At 43.2% G+C, this 21,298-nt stretch overlaps 1 protein-coding gene across 1 annotated transcript in view; it reads left to right on the top strand.

The window, feature by feature from the left end:
* Window positions 1-21,298, top strand: part of niban1b (niban apoptosis regulator 1b) — an 81,783-nt gene that overhangs the window by 39,147 nt on the left and 21,338 nt on the right. The window contains exons 2-6 of the mRNA XM_060944279.1: window positions 2,668-2,798; window positions 4,865-4,993; window positions 5,379-5,493; window positions 8,264-8,428; window positions 13,359-13,474. Coding sequence (XP_060800262.1) covers window positions 2,668-2,798; window positions 4,865-4,993; window positions 5,379-5,493; window positions 8,264-8,428; window positions 13,359-13,474 — 656 coding nt within the window. The remainder of the gene's footprint in view (window positions 1-2,667; window positions 2,799-4,864; window positions 4,994-5,378; window positions 5,494-8,263; window positions 8,429-13,358; window positions 13,475-21,298) is intronic.

Here is a 21,298-nt window from a genome sequence, read left to right as displayed (position 1 = left end):
TCATCACAGGGCTGACACATAGACACAGACAACCATTCACACCTATGGTCAATTTAGAGTCACCAGTTAACCTAACCGGCATGTCTTTGGACTGTGGGGGAAACCGGAGCACCCGGAGGAAACCCACGCGGACAACATGCAAACTCCACACAGAATGGCCCTTGCCGGCCACGGGGCTCGAACCCGGACCTTCTTGCTGTGAGGCGACAGCGCTAACCACTACACCACCGTGCCGCCCCTAGAAGAAACTTCTAGATAAATTAAATTAAGTATTTACATATACAAATATAAAAAGAATAAGATATGGGGAAGAGAAGAAGGGGGGAATATGATATGATCAAATGAAGATATTCTTTCATTAATTTTTTATTGCTGGGTTTCACGTGACGTCACATCCGCCTCATTAGTTATACAAAACTTTAGCTGGTGGTCTACCAAAGCTCAGTTGACAGTGTTTGTATGATGAAGGTGTATTGCTCGCATGAAAAATGCCTTACGCTTGCGTTGTTCGAATCGATCAAACTGTGAAACTGATAAAAGTTTCTTCAGGGTTCCCCGTGAACTAATAAAAAAGGGTGAATGAACACAGGATTTCACAAAAAGACGTCGAGAAAGGTGGCTTTTGAGCCTGTCACTGAAATCGAAGGGAGCCGAGTCAAAGCACGCTCGAGTTTGCAGTGATCACTTGGTGAAAGGTTTGTATTTCCCTCTCAGCTATGGCCTTAGTGTTTTCCAAGTACTTTTCTTGCTATGTGTCGTTATTTTATGGTACTTTTTTTAGTCACGAAGTGCTAAAGTCCCCAGCTGCTTCTTTGTTTATTCCTCACTCATCACAAAGTCCATATGCATGAAGGTCGTGACAATTCTTACCCAGCCGTACAGTTACAATGCGCCATGATCACTTCTACGTCTTGTTTGACTAAGATCCAGGTCTTTAAAGGGGTTTCTGATGATGTTTGTGAATGATTTACCTGAGAGATAAGAGCCAACACAAGTGAGAATCAAGCCAACTGTTCTTTGTTTACACTTCAACTTCACTGTAAAGACGTCAACCAAAAGCTTAAAAAAAAAATACACGGGCAAAAACGATACAGGATTCATTCGGCAGTGACTTGATACCGAGGTTCTTTACCCAGCTACATGCAAAAAGGTTGTAAGCCTCCATACTATTCCACACTTTCATCTGTTTTGCGGTGTAGAAGGACGTCTGCAACACCAGATAGTTCGAGATGTCGGGGAACTCGACTGAAAGGTAGTTTTTGAGATCGTATGACAAATCCTTCTTTCCCAGACTGTAGGGGTCGATTCCATTGCACATTGCAATCTTCTGAATATATCTAAAGCGAGCAGTGGCTTCTAGATTATGAGCATACTCTGATAAGTTATCGCTAGTTGTTTGCACTATGGAAACCATTTAGATCACCAGCTATTTCACTTCCGATAAAACCGCTAAGAAAAGTCACGTGACTGAAACCCAGCAATACCACTTATCCATTGTGGATTGCGGGTGAGCTGGAGCCAATCCCAGCTGCCATTGGAGGAGAAGCAGGACACACCCTGGGCAGGTCACCAGTCTGTTGCGTGGCTAACATAGAGAGACAGACAGCCATTTACACTCCCATTCACACCTATTGGTTTATTTAGAGTAGTCAGTTGACCGCAAGTCTTTTGGACGGTGGGAGAAAACTGGAGAACCTGGAGGAAACCTACACAGGCATAAGAAGGACATGCAAACTCTACACAGAAAGGCCCCAGTCAACTGGCATGTTTGAACCCAGAACCTTCTTGCTCAGAGGCGACAGTGCTAACCACTGCACCACCATGCCGCCCAAAATGAAGACATTTAATTCATACAACTTCTAGTGTATTTGGTTTTACAGACTTTCCTTCAATATGATTTAATAAAGGGTTTAAAAGGGTACATTGATATACTGTATTCATAATGAAAATTAAACCCTGGCACATGGCAGTTACTCTCATCTCATCTCATTATCTCTAGCCGCTTTATCCTGTTCTACAGGGTCGCAGGCAAGCTGGAGCCTATCCCAGCTGACTACGGGCGAAAGGCAGGGTACACCCTGGACAAGTCGCCAGGTCATCACAGGGCTGACACATAGACACAGACAACCATTCACACCTATGGTCAATTTAGAGTCACCAGTTAACCTAACCTGCATGTCTTTGGGGGAAACCGGAGCACCCGGAGGAAACCCACGCAGACACGGGGAGAACATGCAAACTCCACACAGAAAGGCCCTCGCCGGCCACGGGGCTCGAACCCGGACCTTCTTGCTGTGAGACAACAGCGCTAACCACTACACTACCGTGCCGCCGCAGTTACTCTCACAATTTCTAAATCTATAAATGTTTTACACAAGCACTAACAAATGCAATGTCTCGCAACAGCACTTAAATTGGGTGTTGTTGTAGGAAGAGATGGTACATCTCAGCATTTTCATTAAATCTGCATTTTGGGAAAACATTTATGTGTCATCTACAGTATAGATGCCTGTTCATTTTAGAGAAGGCACACCAGTCTAGCGTCTTGTAAGTAGTCTTGTCACTGTATATACAATGGCATGATTGACTGACTAGGTATGTACTATATACAGTATATCCAAGCTGTATATACTGAACCTATGTGTGTGTGTATTTGTGTGTGTGCAGGACGGACTGAGGCTGAACTGAACAACTTCAGCCCTCACTATAAGAGGCAGTGCTGTGTGGCGTTTTTCTCACAGCTGCAGGATGAAGTGGAGCAGCAGCAGACGGTTCACACACAGCTCCTCAAACAGAAGGTACAATACTTTACCCGGTACACACTCATTAGACCAACTCCATTGCAATTATGAATAGGTTTGGGCCCTTTAGTTCCAGCGAAGGGAAATTGTAATGTTACAGTATATGAACATATTCTAGACAATTTTGCACTTCCGATTTTATGCTAACAGTTTGCAGAATGCCAGCGTATGGGCGTGATGGTCAGGTGTCCAAAAACCTTTGGCCATATAGTGTATATTTTGACAGGTTTGGCTATTGCTAAATAAACTGCTGAGAATATACATTGGTGCTTGAAAGTTTGTGAACCCTTTAGAATTTTCCATATTTCTACATAAATATGACCTAAAACATCAGATTTTCACACAAGTCCTAAAAGTAGATAAAGAGAATCCAGTTAAACAAATGAGACAAAAATATTATACTTGGTCATTTATTTGAGGAAAATGATCAATATTACATATCTGTGAGTGGCAAAAGTATGTGAACCTCTAGGATTAGCAGTTAATTTGAAGGTGAAATTAGAGTCGCGTGTTTTCAATCAGTGGGATGACAATCAGGTGTGAGTGGGCACCCTGTTTTATTTAAAGAACAGGGATCTATCAAAGTCTGATCTTCACAACACATGTTTGTGGAAGTGCATCATGGCACGAACAAAGGAGATTTCTGAGGACCTCAAAAAGCGTTGTTGATGCTCATCAGGCTGGAAAAGGTTACAAAACCATCTCTAAAGAGTTTGGACTCCACCAATCCACAGTCACAGATTGTGTACAAATGGAGGAAATTCAAGACCATTGTTACCCTTCCCAGGAGTGGTCGACCAACAAAGATCACTCCAAGAGCAAGGCGTGTAATAGTTGGCGAGGTCACAGAGGACCCCAGGGTAACTTCTAAGCAACTGAAGGCCTCTCTCACATTGGCTAATGTTAATGTTCATGAGTCCACCATCAGGAGAACACTAAACAACAATGGTGTGCATGGCAGGGTTGCAAGGAGAAAGCCACTGCTCTCCAAAAAAGAACATTGCTGCTCATCTGCAGTTTGTTAAAGATCATGGAGACAAGTCAGAAGGCTATTGGAAAAATGTTTTGTGGACAGAGATGAGACCAAAATAGAACATTTTGGTTTAAAGAGAAGCGTTATGTTTGGAGAAAGGAAAACACTGCATTCCAGCATAAGAACCTTATCCCATCTGTGAAACATGGTGGTGGTAGTATCATGGTTTGGGTCTGTTTTGCTGCATCTGGGCCAGGATGGCTTGCCATCATTGATGGAACAATGAATTCTGAATTATACCAGCAAATTCTAAAGGAAAATGTCAGGACATCTGTCCATGAACTGAATCTCAAGAGAAGGTGGGTCATGCAGCAAGACAACGACCCTAAGCACACAAGTCGTTCTACCAAAGAAAGGTTAAAGAAGAATAAAGTGAATGTTTTGGAATGGCCAAGTCAAAGTCCTGACCTTAATCCAATGGAAATGTTGTGGTAGGACCTGAAGCGAGCAGTTCATGTGAGGAAACCCACCAACATCCCAGAGTTGAAGCTGTTCTGTATGGAGGAACGGGCTAAAATTCCTCCAAGCCGGTGTGCAGGACTGATCAACAGTTACTGGAAACGTTTAGTTGCAGTTATTGCTGCACAAGGGGGTCACACCAGATACTGAAAGCAAAGGTTCACATACTTTTGCCACTCACAGATATGTAATATTGGATCATTTTCCTCAATAAATAAATGACCAAGTATAATATTTTTGTCTCATTTGTTTAACTGGGTTCTCTTTATTTACTTTTAGGACTTGTGTGAAAATCTGATGATGTTTTAGGTTATATTTATGCAGAAATATGGAAAATTCTAAAGGGTTCACAAACTTTCAAGCACCAATGTAAAAATGCAAATCAAGACTGCAGTAAACTTGTATCTTTTTGTGCAAGCTAGTTTACTAAATGTTAATTATTTCGCTGGCTACAAGATACTGTTACAGTAAAAAAAAACATTACAGTTGTACATTAGCAGGGGGGAACATCAGTAAAACCTGGTTGTTGTTTTTTTAAATCACTGAAGTGTGTGTGTGTGTGTGTGTGTAGGAGCCACAACAGGCCTCTGATCTGGTGTTTAAGGACAGTGTACTACACTTCGATGACAGTAAGAAGTGGAAGGAGAGGTTTGCAATAGTGCGGGCAGACTACAGTGTGGAGCTTCATGACAGCCAGGAGGTACAGCACACTAATACAGCATATTTTTATGAATATAAGTAACTATTGATTATAAAATGCCTGACCACTTTTGTGTTTGTCAAGTTAACATGTCATCAGCGTTAATTTTCTTCATGTTGCAGCTGCACAAGTACACCTACAGTAAATACACCAGCATTTGGGAATATAGCAGTTATAGAGGTCATTTTACTGTAAACCAGCAGCACCTTCTGCAGTACGAAAAGCCTTATAGTCTGCAAACTGACGTGCTACTGTTCAAACTTCGGCTCTTCATCATTACAGGACAGGAAATGTTTGGCCTGGATGTACAATCCAGCATATCTTTGGAGTAATGTTTGATTGTTGTGATTGTTCATAATGCACCGTCATATTTTATAATATCCAGACTTTTGCAAAAGGAACACCTGCACGTCAAATACTCCAGCTAACAGGAGGCACTGTGCTGACCTCAGAGGAGAAATATTCTGCTCTCGTGGACAAGGCCTTCCCTGACTTGAACAGTGAGTGTTGCTGTCATTTTAGATGTCCTGAGCCTTATCAGGCTTATATAATATACGTTTTTCAGATTCAAGCCACATTTGTATGTGCTTGTAGATTCTTAGAGTCGTTTGTAAGCCAGGTGGCATGATGGTATAGTGGTTAACACTGGTCCTTCAGAGCAAGAAGGTTCTGGGTTCGAGCCCAGTGGTCGATGAGGGCCTTCCTGTGTGGAGTTTGCATGTTCTCCCTATCCCTGCGTGGGTCTCTGGTGCTCCGGTTTCCCCCACGGTCCAAAGACATGCAGGTTAGGCTAATTGGTGGCTCTAAATTGACCGTGAGTGTGAATGGTTGTTTGTCTCAATGTGTCAGCCCTGCAATGACCTGGTGACTTGTCCAGGGTGTACCCCGCCTCTCGCCCATAGTCAGCTGGGATAGGCTCCAGCTTGCCCGTGACCCTGTACAGGATAAGTGGTTACAGATAATGGATGGATGGATGGATGGATGGATTTGTAAGCCGCAACTTTAAACAGTCAAAAGGTGTTATTGGGATTTTTTTTCTATATCAATTAAACCATGATGCCTTTTTTACATCAGATATTTGCAAAAAAAAAAAAGAACGTAGCCTTTTCATCCTTCTTTGTTTAAAAAAAAAGAACTCTTCAGTTTTCCATAAAGTTTGCCCTTAGGTAAAACTTATTCAAACTTTTGCCAGTCCCTCCCTACTCAGTGAATACATCAATGCATTGCCTCTGTAAGAAACAATATGGGTATGCAACTGTAATCTGGACAAACAGATCAGATTTGGTCACTTGGAACAGGGTTTAAAAAATAAATGATGCAAAAATAAATTTGCCCTGCTGTCTGAACTTTGTGTGCAACACTAGTTACAGTGGTGCTTGAAAGTTTGTGAACCCTTTAGAATTTCCTATATTTCTGCATAAATATGACCTAAAACATCATCATATTTACACACAAGTCCTAAAAGTAGATAAAGAGAACCCAGTTAAACAAATGAGACAAAAATATTATACTTGGTCATTTATTTATTGAGGAAAATGATCCAATATTACATATCTGTGAGTGGCAAAAGTATGTGAACCTCTAGGATTAGCAGTTAATTTGAAGGTGAAATTAGAGTCAGGTGTTTTCAATCAATGGGATGACAATCAGGTGTGAGTGGGCGCCCTGTTTTATTTAAAGAACAGGGATCTATCAAAGTCTGATCTTCACAACACATGTTTGTGGAAGTGTATCATGATACGAACAAAGGAGATTTCTGAGGACCTCAGAAAAAGCGTTGTTGATGCTCATCAGGCTGGAAAAGGTTACAAAACCATCTCTAAAGAGTTTGGACTCCACCAATCCACAGTCAGACAGATTGTGTACAAATGGAGGAAATTCAAGACCATTGTTACCCTTCCCAGGAGTGGTCGACCAACAAAGATCACTCCATGAGCAAGGTGTGTAATAGTTGGCGAGGTCACAAAGGACCCCAAGGTAACTTCTAAGCAACTGAAGACCTCTCTCACATTAACATTAGCCAATGTTCATGAGTCCACCATCAGGAGAACACTGAACAACAGTGGTGTGCATGGCAGGGTTGCAAGGAGAAAGTCACTGCTCTCCAAAAAGAACATTGCTGCTCATCTGCAGTTTGCTAAAGATCATGTGGACAAGCCAGAAGGCTATTGGAAAATGTTTTGTGGACAAATGAGATCAAAATAGAACTTTTTGGTTTCAATGAGAAGCGTTATGTTTGGAGAAAGGAAAGCACTGCATTCCAACATAAGAACCTTATCCCTTCTGTGAAACATGGTGGTGGTAGTATCATGGTTTGGGCCTGTTTTGCTGCATTTGGGCCAGGATGGTTTGCCATCATTGTTGGAACAAGGAATTCTGAATTATACCAGCAAATTCTAAAGGAAAATATCAGGACATCTGTCCATGAACTGAATCTCAAGAGAAGGTGAGTCATGCAGCAAGACAGCAACCCTAAGCATACAAGTCGTTCTACCAAAGAATGGTTAAAGAAGAATAAAGTTAATGTTTTGGAATGGCCAAGTCAAAGTCCTGACCTTAATCCAATCGAAATGTTGTGGAAGGACCTGAAGCGAGCAGTTCATGTGAGGAAACCCACCAACATCCCAGAGTTGAAGCTGTTCTGTACGGAGGAATGGGCTAAAATTCCTCCAAGCCGGTGTGCAGGACTGATCAACAGTTACCACAAATGTTTAGCTGCAGTTATTGCTGCACAAGGGAGTCACACCAGATACTGAACGCAAAGGCTCACATACTTTTGCCACTCACAGATATGTAATATTGGATCATTTTCCTCAATAAATAAATGACCAAGTATAATATTTTTATCTCATTTGTTTAACTGGGTTCTCTTTATCTACTTTTAGGACTTGTGTGAAAATCCGATGATGTTTTAGGTCATATTTATGCAGAAATATAGAAAATTCTAAAGGGTTCACAAACTTTCAAGCACCACTGTATGTAGTGCATTTGGGATTTTTGCCCTTTTCGAAGTGATGTTTAAGGTAGAATATGGAGTGCACTTAGGAAATCCTATAATGTGCAATAGGTTAAGACCAGACAATGAAACAGAGTAAAGAACAAAGATGGAGCGTAGGGCTCTAATCTGTCGCCTTCTCCCTAAACCTCAGTGGGATTAAAATGTGCTTTGCTGTTCATTTCTTTGTAGAAGAACAGCAAACACAAACAAGCAGCCCAAAACAAATTGACATTGACACACTGTCTCCATTTATCCTCCCCAACGCTCTTTAGGCTCGAAAGAGGAGGCTGGTTCACCCATGGTGACCATTCCTGGTCCGTTTCCTGTCTTCCTGAGACTCCCCTACAGGAGAGATGCTTACTTCAGCTTCCAGGAGGAGGACAAACAGATTCGCTTCATGTCCATTCTGTCTGACTCCATCCGCCATCAAAACCATGGTGAGTGTCGTGGTGTTAAATCTGTGCTTAAAACAACATCTTGTAGAGCTGTCTATTGTAGAATTGTTTCTCTCTTTCACATTCTCACACAAAAGGACAGACAGACTGGTAGTTAGGTATGTAAGTACAGTACCAACCAAAAAGTTGGACGCTGCGAGCTGGCCTAGTGGTTAGTGTGTCCACCTCTCAACCAGGAGATTGCAAGTTTTATTTGCAGTCGGGTCATACCAAAGACCATAACCTACCTATTGCCATCTGGCAAGGCACGCCGCAATACAGAGGTGAGTAGGGAGTCGAACTCTCATGGTTACCAGAGGACCAGCCCCCCCACTGTAACCCTAGCTATGTAATAGGCGAGAGGCCATGGGCTACTGAGATTGGCGCGGCCCAATGCGCCTCAAGGGCCTGGTTAGGACTGGGACAAGAGACTGCCTGGGAAGATCAGGTCCTGGCATGAGAAGGGACTTTGATATCTCTCTCTCGCGCACACACACTCACTCAAAGGCACAGACAGGTAGTTAGATAGACTGGTAGTTAGGTATGTAAGTACAGTACCAGCCAAAAATTTGGACACACCTTCTAATTCAATGGTTTTTCTTCATTTTTATTAATTAAAAGACACTTCATATCTTAAAGTAATGATGGATGTCGTTTCTTTTTACTTAGTTGAGCGGTTCTTGACACAATATGGAATTCTACAGTTGTCGATTAGAGCTATTTACTGTATTATTATTATTATTATTATTATTATTATTATTTACTGTTTGATCTCAAACGCATTAAGAAGGCAAGAAATTGCACTAATTAACTTTTTTGACGAGGCAGACCTGTTAAATGAAAAGCATTCCAGGTGATGACCTCATGAAGCTGGTTAAGATAACGCCAGTAGTGTGCAAAGCGTCGTCAAAGTAAACACTGACTACTTTGAGGAATCTAAAATATGAAACATTTTTTTTGTTTTTTTTCGTCAAAATATATAAAAACCTGTGAATGAATAGGTGTGTCCAAACTTTTGATGGTGCTGTAGGTGGATAAATAAATAGAGAGACAGAAGTACAGACACATTCTTAGAAAAAAATGCTCCTTCTAGCACATTAAAACCAGCCTCAATCAGAGGTGTCTGTATGTCATACACAAACACATTCATCCATCCATCCATCCATTATCCGTAACCGCTTATCCTGTACAGGGTCACATGCAAGCTGGAGCCTAACCCAGCTGACTACGGGCGAAAGGCGGGGTACACCCTGGACAAGTCACCAGGTTATCACAGGGCTGACACATAGAGACAAACAACCATTCACACTCACATTCACACCTACGGTCAATTTAGAGTCACCAGTTAACCTAACCTGCATGTCTTTGGACTGTGGGGGAAACCGGAGCACCCGGAGGAAACCCACGCGGACACGGGGAGAACATGCAAACTCCTCACAGAAAGGCTTCCGTCAACCACTGGGCTTGAACCAAGAACCTTCTTGCTGTGAGGCAACAGTGCTAACCACTACACCACTGTGCCGCCCACAAACGTTGACAGACACTAAATTTACAGAAGCATGCACCATATACACACATTCACACACACAGCTGCTACTGCCATTTATATATGGGACGGACAGACAGACAGACGGGTGGATATACACTGCAAAAAGCAGAATTTGAGGAGAAAATTCCTTAACACTAGTGAAATTATCTTGCTGCATGGACAGATAATTTTACTTGACAAGACCTCTTAGAGGGCGGCATGGTGGTGTAGTGGTTAGCGCTGTCGCCTCACAGCAAGAAGGTCCAGGTTCGAGCCCCGTGGCCAGCGAGGGCCTTTCTGTGCGGAGTTTGCATGTTCTCCCCGTGTCCGCGTGGGTTTCCTCCGGGTGCTCCGGTTTCCCCCACAGTCCAAAGACATGCAGGTTAGGTTAACTGGTGACTCTAAATTGACTGTAGGTGTGAATGTGAGTGTGAATGGTTGTCTGTGTCTATGTGTCAGCCCTGTGATGACCTGGTGACTTGTCCAGGGTGTACCCCGCCTTTCGCCCGTAGTCAGCTGGGATAGGCTCCAGCTTGCCTGCGACCCTGTAGAACAGGATAAAGTGGCTAGAGATAATGAGATGAGATGAGAAGACCTCTTGGAATAAGTTGGTTAAAATCTAGAACTAGGTTTAATAATCTCAGAGTTGGTGTCTTGTATTCTTCTAATAGGAAACGTTAGATCGTTTCAACTATATTCAAGATATTCTAACTTGTTAAGATATCATTTTTGCAGTGTAGAAGAACACAAGACACCAACTCTGAGATTATTAAAACTAGTTCTAGATTGTAATCAACTTATTCCAAGATATCTTATCAAGTAGAATTATCTGTCCATGCAGCAAGATAATTTCACTAGTATTAAGGAATTTTCTCCTCAAATTCATTTTTCAGGTTTTTGCAGTGTATTTATTGGTAGGTTGAATATTCTTCAGCTTCTCTTAACATGGAAGCCCTGAGATGTTCTATGTGGAACCAAATAACAGAGGGTTCTCCTTTCAGAAGAAGTTCCATGTAGTACCTTTGAGATCTCTCGGGCTGATAAACATCCGAAACACCTTCTTTTTTTTTTTTCAGTAGACAGATAAATAAATAGAGAAAACAAGATTGCCTGTGAGAGAGAGAGATTTCCTGCCTCTTCGAAACTGTAAGGTCGTTGCTGTTGTTTCTTCTGTGGCCTTGGTAACACTCTAATAATATCCCACTTACTGAAGCTACTCTTCCTGTGCTGGAGGAAGGACGGTCTTGATGACTCGTCTTTCAGTGGTTTTAGCGGTTAGATCTCCTCTGCAGGGCATGATTACATACACTGTAGCATCAGGCTCTTACACCGTTACATGCTAAGTGGAGCCGTGCTGCTTTAACGCCTTCTGATGCATCTTTGTTTCGTATTGCTTAATACCACATGATCTATATGTCATGCAAAGTGACTGAGCTTATCAATATGCACAGGGTATACAGAATTACGGATTATGCATGAAGATGATTAACCGGCTGATCTTCAAGTCTGGTGTAACTTCTCACCAGTGAATGGAAGGATGGTACTTGTGCATCTCTTATAGAAAGAAGATGAAGAAGAATATCGTTGACGCTTCATTCAGAATGAGAAGGCCTGTTTAAGTTACTAGCACTGGTTGTTTAGGTGCACGGTGAGCACAGGATGTTGAAAGAGCTATTTCTTAACCAAGTTTCTAATTGAAGTAGTTTCATCTTTTTATCCTTCCTTTTCTCTTGGTTTTGGTATTTTGCTGACCACAAGAGAGAAGTTTCTACCAAGCTCATCACGCGATGCAGTGAAAAGCACATTTATAAATAAAGAATAGAATGCCTTTGTCACTGCACAAATGTACCGACGAAATTTAGTTCATCATAGGAGAGCAAAGCCGCTGCATACATGCACGCCGCCACTCTTGGGCACTTCAGCCCAAGGCCCAAGAAATATATTTCTTATATTAGGGTCAATCCATGTGAAATCACCAGAGGCCTTGCCACTGACCATCTCAGATTTGCTTCATACTTTCTGGAAATATTGTCAGTGTGCCCAATAAATAGTGTACAAAATTTTAGGCTTGTACCTTCATTAGTTTCTGAGATATAGGAGCTTTAAAAAAGGGGCGTACCCTAATTTCACTGTTAAAACGCGTGCTACAGAAAACGGACCTAACTTCCATAAGTCATTACTTTTAAACTATTCATGCAAGATGCATGAAATTTTCAAGGATTGTTCTTCAGTGCCAAACACCTTTAAATACTATAATAGAAAGTTCAAAGTTCAATATTTGCCAAGTTATGGCTTGCTGAAAATCATAAAAAAATGTCTTCTATCGTGTTTTGGAGCAACTTTGACGCCCCATATCTCCACATTAAAGCACACCAGAGCTTTCAAATTTTCTTATTTATTACTCATGTTATAGTACTCTTTAGGCAACTAGGTATGTGTTCAAAAGAAATCAAACTTTCTGATTTATTAGGCTTTAAAAAAAACATTTTGCGCCTATAATTCAAATGCATATTGAAAATGTATGGCAAGGTCTACCATAAAAACAATTATACCACTGGAAAGAGCTTGTTCTGATTAGAAAATGCACAAAATATGAAGTTCATACCTTAAACCAAACTATAAATATTAAGGTATCAAGTACGGCATGTTTTACGATAGACGGAAATGCTGTTTTAAGGCATATTACAATACAATTACAAACCTACAGTGTAGGAAAAATAACAACCTTAAAAATACTTTATTTAATAGTGCTACTTCATTGAAAAATACACCACATGGCCAAATGTTTGTAGATACCTGACCATCACACCCATATGCAGGCCTTCTCCAAACTGTTCCCATAAAATTGGAAGCACACAGTTGTTTAGAATGTGTTTGTATGCTGTAGCATGATTTCCCTTCACTGGAACTGCGAGACCCAAACCTGTTCCATCATGACAGTGTCTCTGTGGACAAAGCGAGCTCTGTGAAGTGGCGTGGGGAAAAACTCAAGTGTCCTGTACAGAGAACTGACCTCAACCCCACTGAACACTTTTGGGATGGACTGGAACACCCAAAGTCAGTGCCTGACCTCATGCAAAAATCCCCACATTCGCACTCCAAAATTTAGTGAAAAATCTTCCCAGAAGAGTGAGGGTTATTATAACAGAAAAAGGGAGACAAAATCTGAACTGGGATATTCAAAAAGGACATATGGGTATGATTGTCAGGTGTCCACAAACATTTGGCCATATAGTGTCAATGTGTCCAGGATCTGTGTCACTTGTCACTACAGACATGCCATGTATGAAAATACAGCAGCAGTTTGCATGAGGAAATGGGTCATAGCTTATCTCATCCAATACCGGTCCAGCATTCCAGACTGATGTATTGTTAACATCTGTTTCCTTCTCTGTCATTATTCAGACCCGCTGAAGAAGACAACTTGTGAAGTCCAAGCATTCCTTAAAGCCATTCATTTCTACAGACAGGAGAAAGGACATTATGAATCATGGGAGATGCTTGTGGGCACCGACTGTCAAGTGAGCGTCTTTGTCATTTTTTTAGTCTATTGACACGCGTTATAAATAAGTTTGACTTAAAACCCACCACTACAGAGAGCTACAGTACAAAAGAGAGGCATGGATCTGGAGAGATGGTGTGTGGGGAGAGAAGTGTGTCCCTGGAGAGAGGGTGTGTGTAAGGAGAGAGAGTCATATCTGCATAGGAGTGTGTGTGTGTGTGTGGGGAGAGAGGTGGTGTCCTCAGCTGTTAAACAGGTGTGTGTGTGAGTCGCAGCTCTGTTTAACCGCCATGACCACAAAGAAATATTTTCTTTTGCCGCTGAAAAACATGAAGTTTACTTTTTGATTTTGATGTTAAAAATGCAAGAATCATTCTACAGTTGGAGTGGGAAATGCTCCTGTCCTTTCGACTTGTAACCATTCAAACAACTTCTCAATAAAGTACGGAAAAAATCTCATCTCATTATCTCTAGCCGCTTTATCCTGTTCTACAGGGTCGCAGGCAAGCTGGAGCCTATCCCAGCTGACTACGGGCGAAAGGCGGGGTACACCCTGGACAAGTCGCCAGGTCATCACAGGGCTGACACATAGACACAGACAACCATTCACACTCACATTCACACCTACGGTCAATTTAGAGTCACCAGTTAACCTAACCTGCATGTCTTTGGACTGTGGGGGAAACCGGAGCACCCGGAGGAAACCCACGCAGACACGGGGAGAACATGCAAACTCCGCACAGAAAGGCCGTCGTCGGCCACAGGGCTCGAACCCAGGACCTTCTTGCTGTGAGACGACAGCGCTAACCACTACACCACCGTGCCGCCCCCGGAAAAAATATACTCATGGGAATTTTGTGTATTATTGCTAAATCCTGCAAAGCATTGCTGCTTTATTATTCAAATATGAAACGAACTATGAAAAGCCAAAGAAATCCAGTAACTGCTTTCCAGTTCTGCAAAGTATTAAAAAATTGTGTAAGTACAATTAATCTAAATAAAAAGTATTTATTAGTTAGAAGTCCTTACTGTAGTTTTCATTTAAAATTTCATTTCAAACGCTAATGACGAACAAGAGTGTGGTGTTCTTTTAAATTGCAAAAAGGAGTAAGTTATATGGACCTCAAACTATATAGATAAGTGTTTGGTTTTTTTTTTTTAAGTTAAAGGTTTCACTGGAAAACTGTCATTTTTCCACCATAATAACAATCATTCCTTTATTCATGTCTGAATAAAAGTATAAACTTCACTCTCTTTTGTCTCTGAAAAATACAACGTTTACTCCTTTCTTTTTGTCATGCAGTCAGTAGACGGATGGAATTACTGTTTAAGAGGTTTCATTTGGAAAGCAGACAAATCCAAAACGTCCTGGATATCCAAAAAAAGCAATATCGAGGTCAGGAACAAACAAAGGGTTCAGGCGATCAGCAAACAATTTGGTAGAGGCAAAGAACAAAGACACGTTAATGAGGTAAACAGTCAAGGTCAAAACCAGAATAGCAATACACGAAACAAAAGGCTTACTAAGTACAGGTGAGCGTACACTGATTTGTTACTATCCTGTGTGTGTGAGTGAGAGGAATCTTTAAATAGTCTCAGATTGTGAACAGGTGTGCATGATCAGAGAATGTGAATGTTGGGGGCTGGAGTCTGTGATGGCCATATTTGCAGGATGCGGTGTGCTCTGGGAAGCGGAGTCCGGAATGGATTCTGGAAGTGATGTGAAACTTTTGTCTGTGAAGAATATAACATTTACTCCCTCTAGTCTGTAACATGAAGTTAACTCTTTTGTTTACTTTCTCCATTTGGTAAAAAGCATCCAGTTTTGTGTGTGTGACAAGAGAGAGAAAGACATATATCTGATGAGGTGGTCCAGAAGCCATGAACCTAACACCTACACTTTCCTCGCATGTTAGTAAGCTGAAATTTAATACAGTTCGTAGCTCGGTGGGGCGGCACGGTGGTCGAATTCTCCTCTCCAGTACCCTGGAGTAAACCTTCCCTGGGAGGCTGAGAAGTGTGATTCCCCTATAATTGGAGCACACTCTCCGGTCCCCTTTCTTAAAGGTCCCATGGCATGAAATTTTCACTTTCTGAGGTTTTTTAACATTAAAATGAGTTCCTCTGACCTTCTTAAGTCACCCCAGTGGCTAGAAATTTCATAATGTGTAAACCAAACTATGCCCAACATTTGAGAATGGCGCGTCAAAATGGCGCGTTGATAAACTCTTCCCTTGCCGACGTCAGCAAGGGAGATGATCCCCACGCCCCCCCTCTGGATTCCCACCCACTGTATGGATTGCCCGCCCAACTCAAAAGTTGCTGTTTGTCCTACCAAGCCTACTGCGCATGCGCGAAGCCTACTGCGCATGCGCAGAACACATGACTACATTTTGTAGTGAGGAGAATTGCGCTGTACATGGATGTGACAACACAGAAAGGAGTCTGTTTTTACTGCCGACGGGAGAGCCCCTGAAGACGCAGTGGCTTAATTTTATTTACTTCAATAATACGCCGTCGAGTCTACCTAAGACGGTGTATGTTTGTCAGAAGCATTTTCCTGATGAATGTTTCCACAACTTGGGACAGTAGGGCAGGTTTTGTACATCAACTGTCACTGAAGCCTGGGTCTGTGCCAAGCATCTCTGCCGCATCAGCAACAAACACCGAACAAATAAGTGTATAACTGGTCGTTTTGCCGTGTTTTAAAATCGGTGCGTTAGCCTAGCAATGGCTACATTAGCTGTGCAGCTAACCGCTTCCTGCAGTTAGCCAGGTACATGGGCTCGAGTTGTACCATTTTTTTAGACAGGGCGGACGGACCAGGGCATTCGCCCGCCTGGCCGTGCCCAACGAGGAGCGCTCTCGGCCGGCTTGGGAGGCAGACAGCAGCCCCTCCTGGAAGTGCAGTTTTACCATGGGCCTCATGCGGAAAAAAATGACAAAGTCCCACTGCTCAGTTTTACCATGGGCCTCAGGCGGGAAAAAATGACACAGTCCCAGTTTTACCATGGGCTCGAGTTGTACCATTTTTTTTTTTAGACAGGGCGGATGGACCAGGGCATTCGCCTGCCTGGCCGTGCCCGATGAGGAGCGCTCTCGGCCAGCTTGGGAGGCAGACGGCAGCCCCTCCCCCCATGGCACGCCCCCACCGTCTACCCTTCCCCGCCTCCTGCTTCTCATTAGCAAAACGACGCACTGCGAAAAGCGCTGAAATGGGGCTTTCTCCCAGGAGGCTATATCTACGTACCGAGGGTTCATTTCGAGAAAGGCTGCGGATATAACATCCGGAAACCTCCACGAGCCCGTTTAAAGCATCAACAAACCACCATGCCATGGGCCCTTTAAAAAGAGGGACCACCACCCCAGTCTGCCACTCCAGAGGCACTGTCCCCGACTGCCATGCGATGTTGCAGAGGCGTGTCAACCAAGACAGCCCCACAACATCCAGAGACTTGAGATAATCAGGGCGGATCTCATCCACCCCCGGTGCCTTGCCACCGAGGAGCTTGCAAACCACCTCAGTGACTTCGGCTTGGGTAATGGACAAGTCCACCTCTGAGTCATCAGCCTCAGTCTCCTCAACGGAAGACGTGACGGTGGGATTGAGGAGATCCTCAAAGTATTCCTTCCACTGCCCGACAATGTCCCCAGTCGAGGTCAACAGCTCCCCACCCACACTGTAAACAGTGTTGGCAGAGTACTGCTTTCCCCTCCTGAGGCGCCGGACAGTTTGCCAGAATTTCTTCGAGGCTGACCGATAGTCCTTCTCCATGGCCTCCCCGAACTCCTCCCAGTTCTGAGTTTTTGCCTCCGCAACTGCCCGAGCTGCGGCACACCTGGCCTGCCAATACCCATCAGCTGCCTCAGGAGTCCCGGAGGTCAACATGGCCTGATAGGACTCCTTCTTCAGCTTGACGGCATCCCTTACTTCTGGTGTCCACCACCAGGTTCGGGGATTGCCGCCACGACAGGCACCGGAGACCTTGCGGCCACAGCTCCGAACAGCTGCGTCCACAATGGAGGTAGAGAACATGGTCCACTCAGACTCAATGTCCCCCGCTTCCCTCAGAAGCTGGGAAAAGCTCTCCCAGAGGTGGGAGTTAAAGACCCCCCCAACAGAGTGCTCAGCCAGACGTTCCCAGCAGACCCTCACCATACGTTTGGGCCTGCCAGGTCTGTCCAGCTTCCTCCTCCGCCAGCGGATCCAACTCACCACCAGGTGGTGATCAGTTGACAGCTCAGCCCCTCTCTTCACCCGAGTGTCCAAGACATAGGGCCGGAGATCAGATGAAACGACAACCAAGTCGATCATTGGCCTCCGACCTAAGGTGTCCTGGTGCCACGTGCACTTATGGACACCCCTATGCTCGAACATGGTGTTTGTTATGCACAAACCGTGACTAGCATAGAAGTCCAATAACAAACCAACACTCTGGTTCAGATTGGGGAGGTCGTTCCTCCCAACCACGCCCCTCCAGGTGTCACTGTCGTCGCCCACATGAGCATTGAAGTCCCCCAGTAGCACAATGGAGTCCCCAGTCTGAGCACCCCTCAGTACCTCTCCCAGGGACTCCAGCAAGGCCGGATACTCTATACTGCTATTTGGCCCGTAGGCACAAACAACAGCAAGAGCCCTCTCCCCAATCCGAAGGTGCAGAGAGGCGACCCTCTCGTTCACTGGGGTAAACTCCAACACATGGTGGCTGAGCTGGGGAGCTATAAGCAAGCCCACACCAGCCCGCCGCCGCTCACCATGGGCGACTCCAGAGAAGTGGAGAGTCCAGCCCCTCTCGAGGAGCTGGGTTCCAGAGCCCAAGCTGTGCGTGGAGGTGAGCCCGACTATCTCTAGCTGGTACCTCTCAACCTCCCGCACAAGCTCAGGCTCTTTCCCCCCCAGCAAAGTGACATTCCATGTCCCAACAGCTAGCCGCTGTGTCCGGGGATCAGCTCGTCGAGGCCCCTGCCTTCGACTGCCGCCCAATCCACACTGCACCAGTCCCCTACTGCTACCTCTGTGGGTGGTGAACCCACAGGAGGTCAGGCCCACGTCACCTCTTCGGGCTGAGCCCGGCCGGGCCCCATGGGCAAAGGCCCGGCCACCAAGCGCTCGCATACAAGCCACAACCCCGGGCCTGGCTCCAGGTTGGGGCCCCAGCTGCGCCATACCGGGCGACGTCACGGTCCTCAATTGTTTCTCTATAAGGGTTTTGGTGAACTGTTCTTGGTCTGGCCTGTCACCTCGGACCTGTCTGCCTTGGGAAACCCCGACAACATAGCTCCTAGGATCATTCAAGCACACAAACCCCTCCACCACAATAAGTGGCAGTTCTAGGAGGGTATAAATTTTTAATAATGTTCAGAAGTTGGGTGTCAGAGTGAAATGTTTTTATTCTATATTATACACACACACACACACACACACACATGCATACATACATATATATATATATATATGTATGTGTGTGTGTATATATATGTATGTATATGTGTGTGTGTGTATATATATATATATATATATATATATATATACACACACATTTTATATATATATATATATATATATATATACACACACACATATATACATACATATATATATATACACACACACACATATATATATATATATATATATATATATATATATATGTGTGTGTGTGTATAATGTAGAATAAAAACATTTCACTCAGACACCCAACTTTTGAACATTATTATAAATTTATTCTCGACAAACGTTTCGGCCTTCAGCCTTCTTCAATGTCAAAAAACAACATGGTGTTATGGGCGTGGTCTTATATACAATTTTGTGAATTCTATACACTTCAAAATAAAAGACAAAGAAAAATCGTAACCATAAATCTAGTATGAAAAACAACAAAAAAACATGTGAAGTAGCCAAACATTTTAATCAGTCTCCCCATAATTTGAATGATTTTGAATTCATTTGTATAGAAACAATAGTTAACGCTGCTCAAGATAGTTTAGACAACGTGCTTCTAAATAGGGACGCGTACTGGATGTCGCAATTGTTTACTTTAGCCCCTTATGGGTTAAACAAGCAAAAAGAATATAAATCTAAAAATCGCATTCTTTTTAATACATTTTAATAATATTGAATTATTAAATTGTGTAATTAATAGTTTATTTTTTCTTTGTCTTTTATTTTGAAGTGTATAGAATTCACAAAATTGTATATATAAGACCACGCCCATAGCACCATGTTGTTTTTTTGACATTGAAGAAGGCTGAAGGCCGAAACGTTTGTCGAGAATACATTTTTAATAATGTTCAAAAGTTGGGTGTCAGAGTGAAATGTTTTTATTCTACATTATCTATATCTACACTGCTGGGACCCGTGGTATCCTTTGGATCCTTTTGGACAGACTGGTTGTTGGCTGACAGAGACTTTTTACTCTCTCTCTCTCTCTCTCCCTCTATATATATATATATATATATATATATATATATATATATATATCCTTCTCACCCCTGGCGGGGGGGGATATCCATGTTATCCTCAAGCTCGGGTCCTCTAACAGAGGCCTGGGAGTTTGAGGGTTCTGCGCAGTATCTTCAATGTTCCTAGTACTGCGCTCTTCTGGACTGAGGCTTCATATGTTGTTCCTGGGATTTGCTGGAGCCACTCTCCCAGTTTGGGGGTTACTGCCCCAAGTGCCCCCACTACCACGGGGACCACGGAACCCTTGACCTTCCACATCCGTTCCAGCTGCTCTTTCAACCCTTGATACTTCTCAAGTTTCTCATGTTCCTTCTTCCTGATGTTGGCGTCAGCTGGGATCGCCACATCTATCACCACCACCCTCTTCTGCTCTTTGTCCACCACCACTATGTCTGGTTGGTTAGCCAGGATCTGTTTGTCAGTCTGGAAGCTGAAGTCCCACAGAACCTTGGCCCTGTTGTTCTCAGCCACCTTCTGTGGTATGGCCCATTGGGACTTGGGTACTTCTATTCCATACTGGTTGCAGATGTTCCTGGATACTATCCCAGCCACTTGGTTGTGCCTCTCCATGTACGCTGATCCAGCTAGCATCTTACACCCTGCTACTATGTGCTGGACTGTTTCAGGGGCTTCTTTGCACAGTCTGCATCTTGGGTCTGATCTACTCTGGTAGATCCTGGCCTCTATGGCTCTTGTGCTTATGGCCTGTTCTTGTGCTGCCATGATTAGTGCCTCTGTGCTCATATATATATGAGCCATTCCACCGAATCGGTGCCATTTCCGTCCCTAGAAAATTATATGTATAAATGCACATAAAAATGTACTTTAAAATACATTTCCTTATTACGCAGAATGTCCTGCACATTGATCTGATTTCAAATTTAAGATACATAATTGTAAGGATTAATAAAAACTACCTAAAACACTGAAAAATAGCATGTGTTACCTGTCCCCGCACTCTAACTTTCTAATTAACTATGAAATATTATGATTAAAATCCTTCAGAAACAGTTTTTATTTTGCACTGTTGTGTGACTCCATATGCTATCCATGGTTTAAATATATTTTTTTCATAAGAAATCCACAGTATCTTAGTTAAAATACACATTTTAGTCGTGTCCCTGGGTTTTCACTCAGTCCTGTTGCCCAAACATATTACCCCATCTGACAAATTTAGAACATTCCATAAAACGCATGCTCAACAGGAAGTTACATCAGTTGTGTCTTCTGAAGGCCATGGGAAGACCAAAAGTTAGTTCTCTCATTTACTTTTCTGTATATTTGATGATTTTTTAACTTTGACTGATAAGGTCAATGTCAACATACTGTCCTGTTACTTAAATTATTTCTTAGATGATATTTGTTTATTTTAAAAATACA

Source organism: Neoarius graeffei, chromosome 17 (assembly GCF_027579695.1).
Source record: "Neoarius graeffei isolate fNeoGra1 chromosome 17, fNeoGra1.pri, whole genome shotgun sequence".
NCBI classification, from domain to species: domain Eukaryota; kingdom Metazoa; phylum Chordata; class Actinopteri; order Siluriformes; family Ariidae; genus Neoarius; species Neoarius graeffei.
The sequence above is the reverse complement of the archived record's forward strand: the minus strand, read 5'-3'. Positions and strand labels throughout refer to the sequence as shown.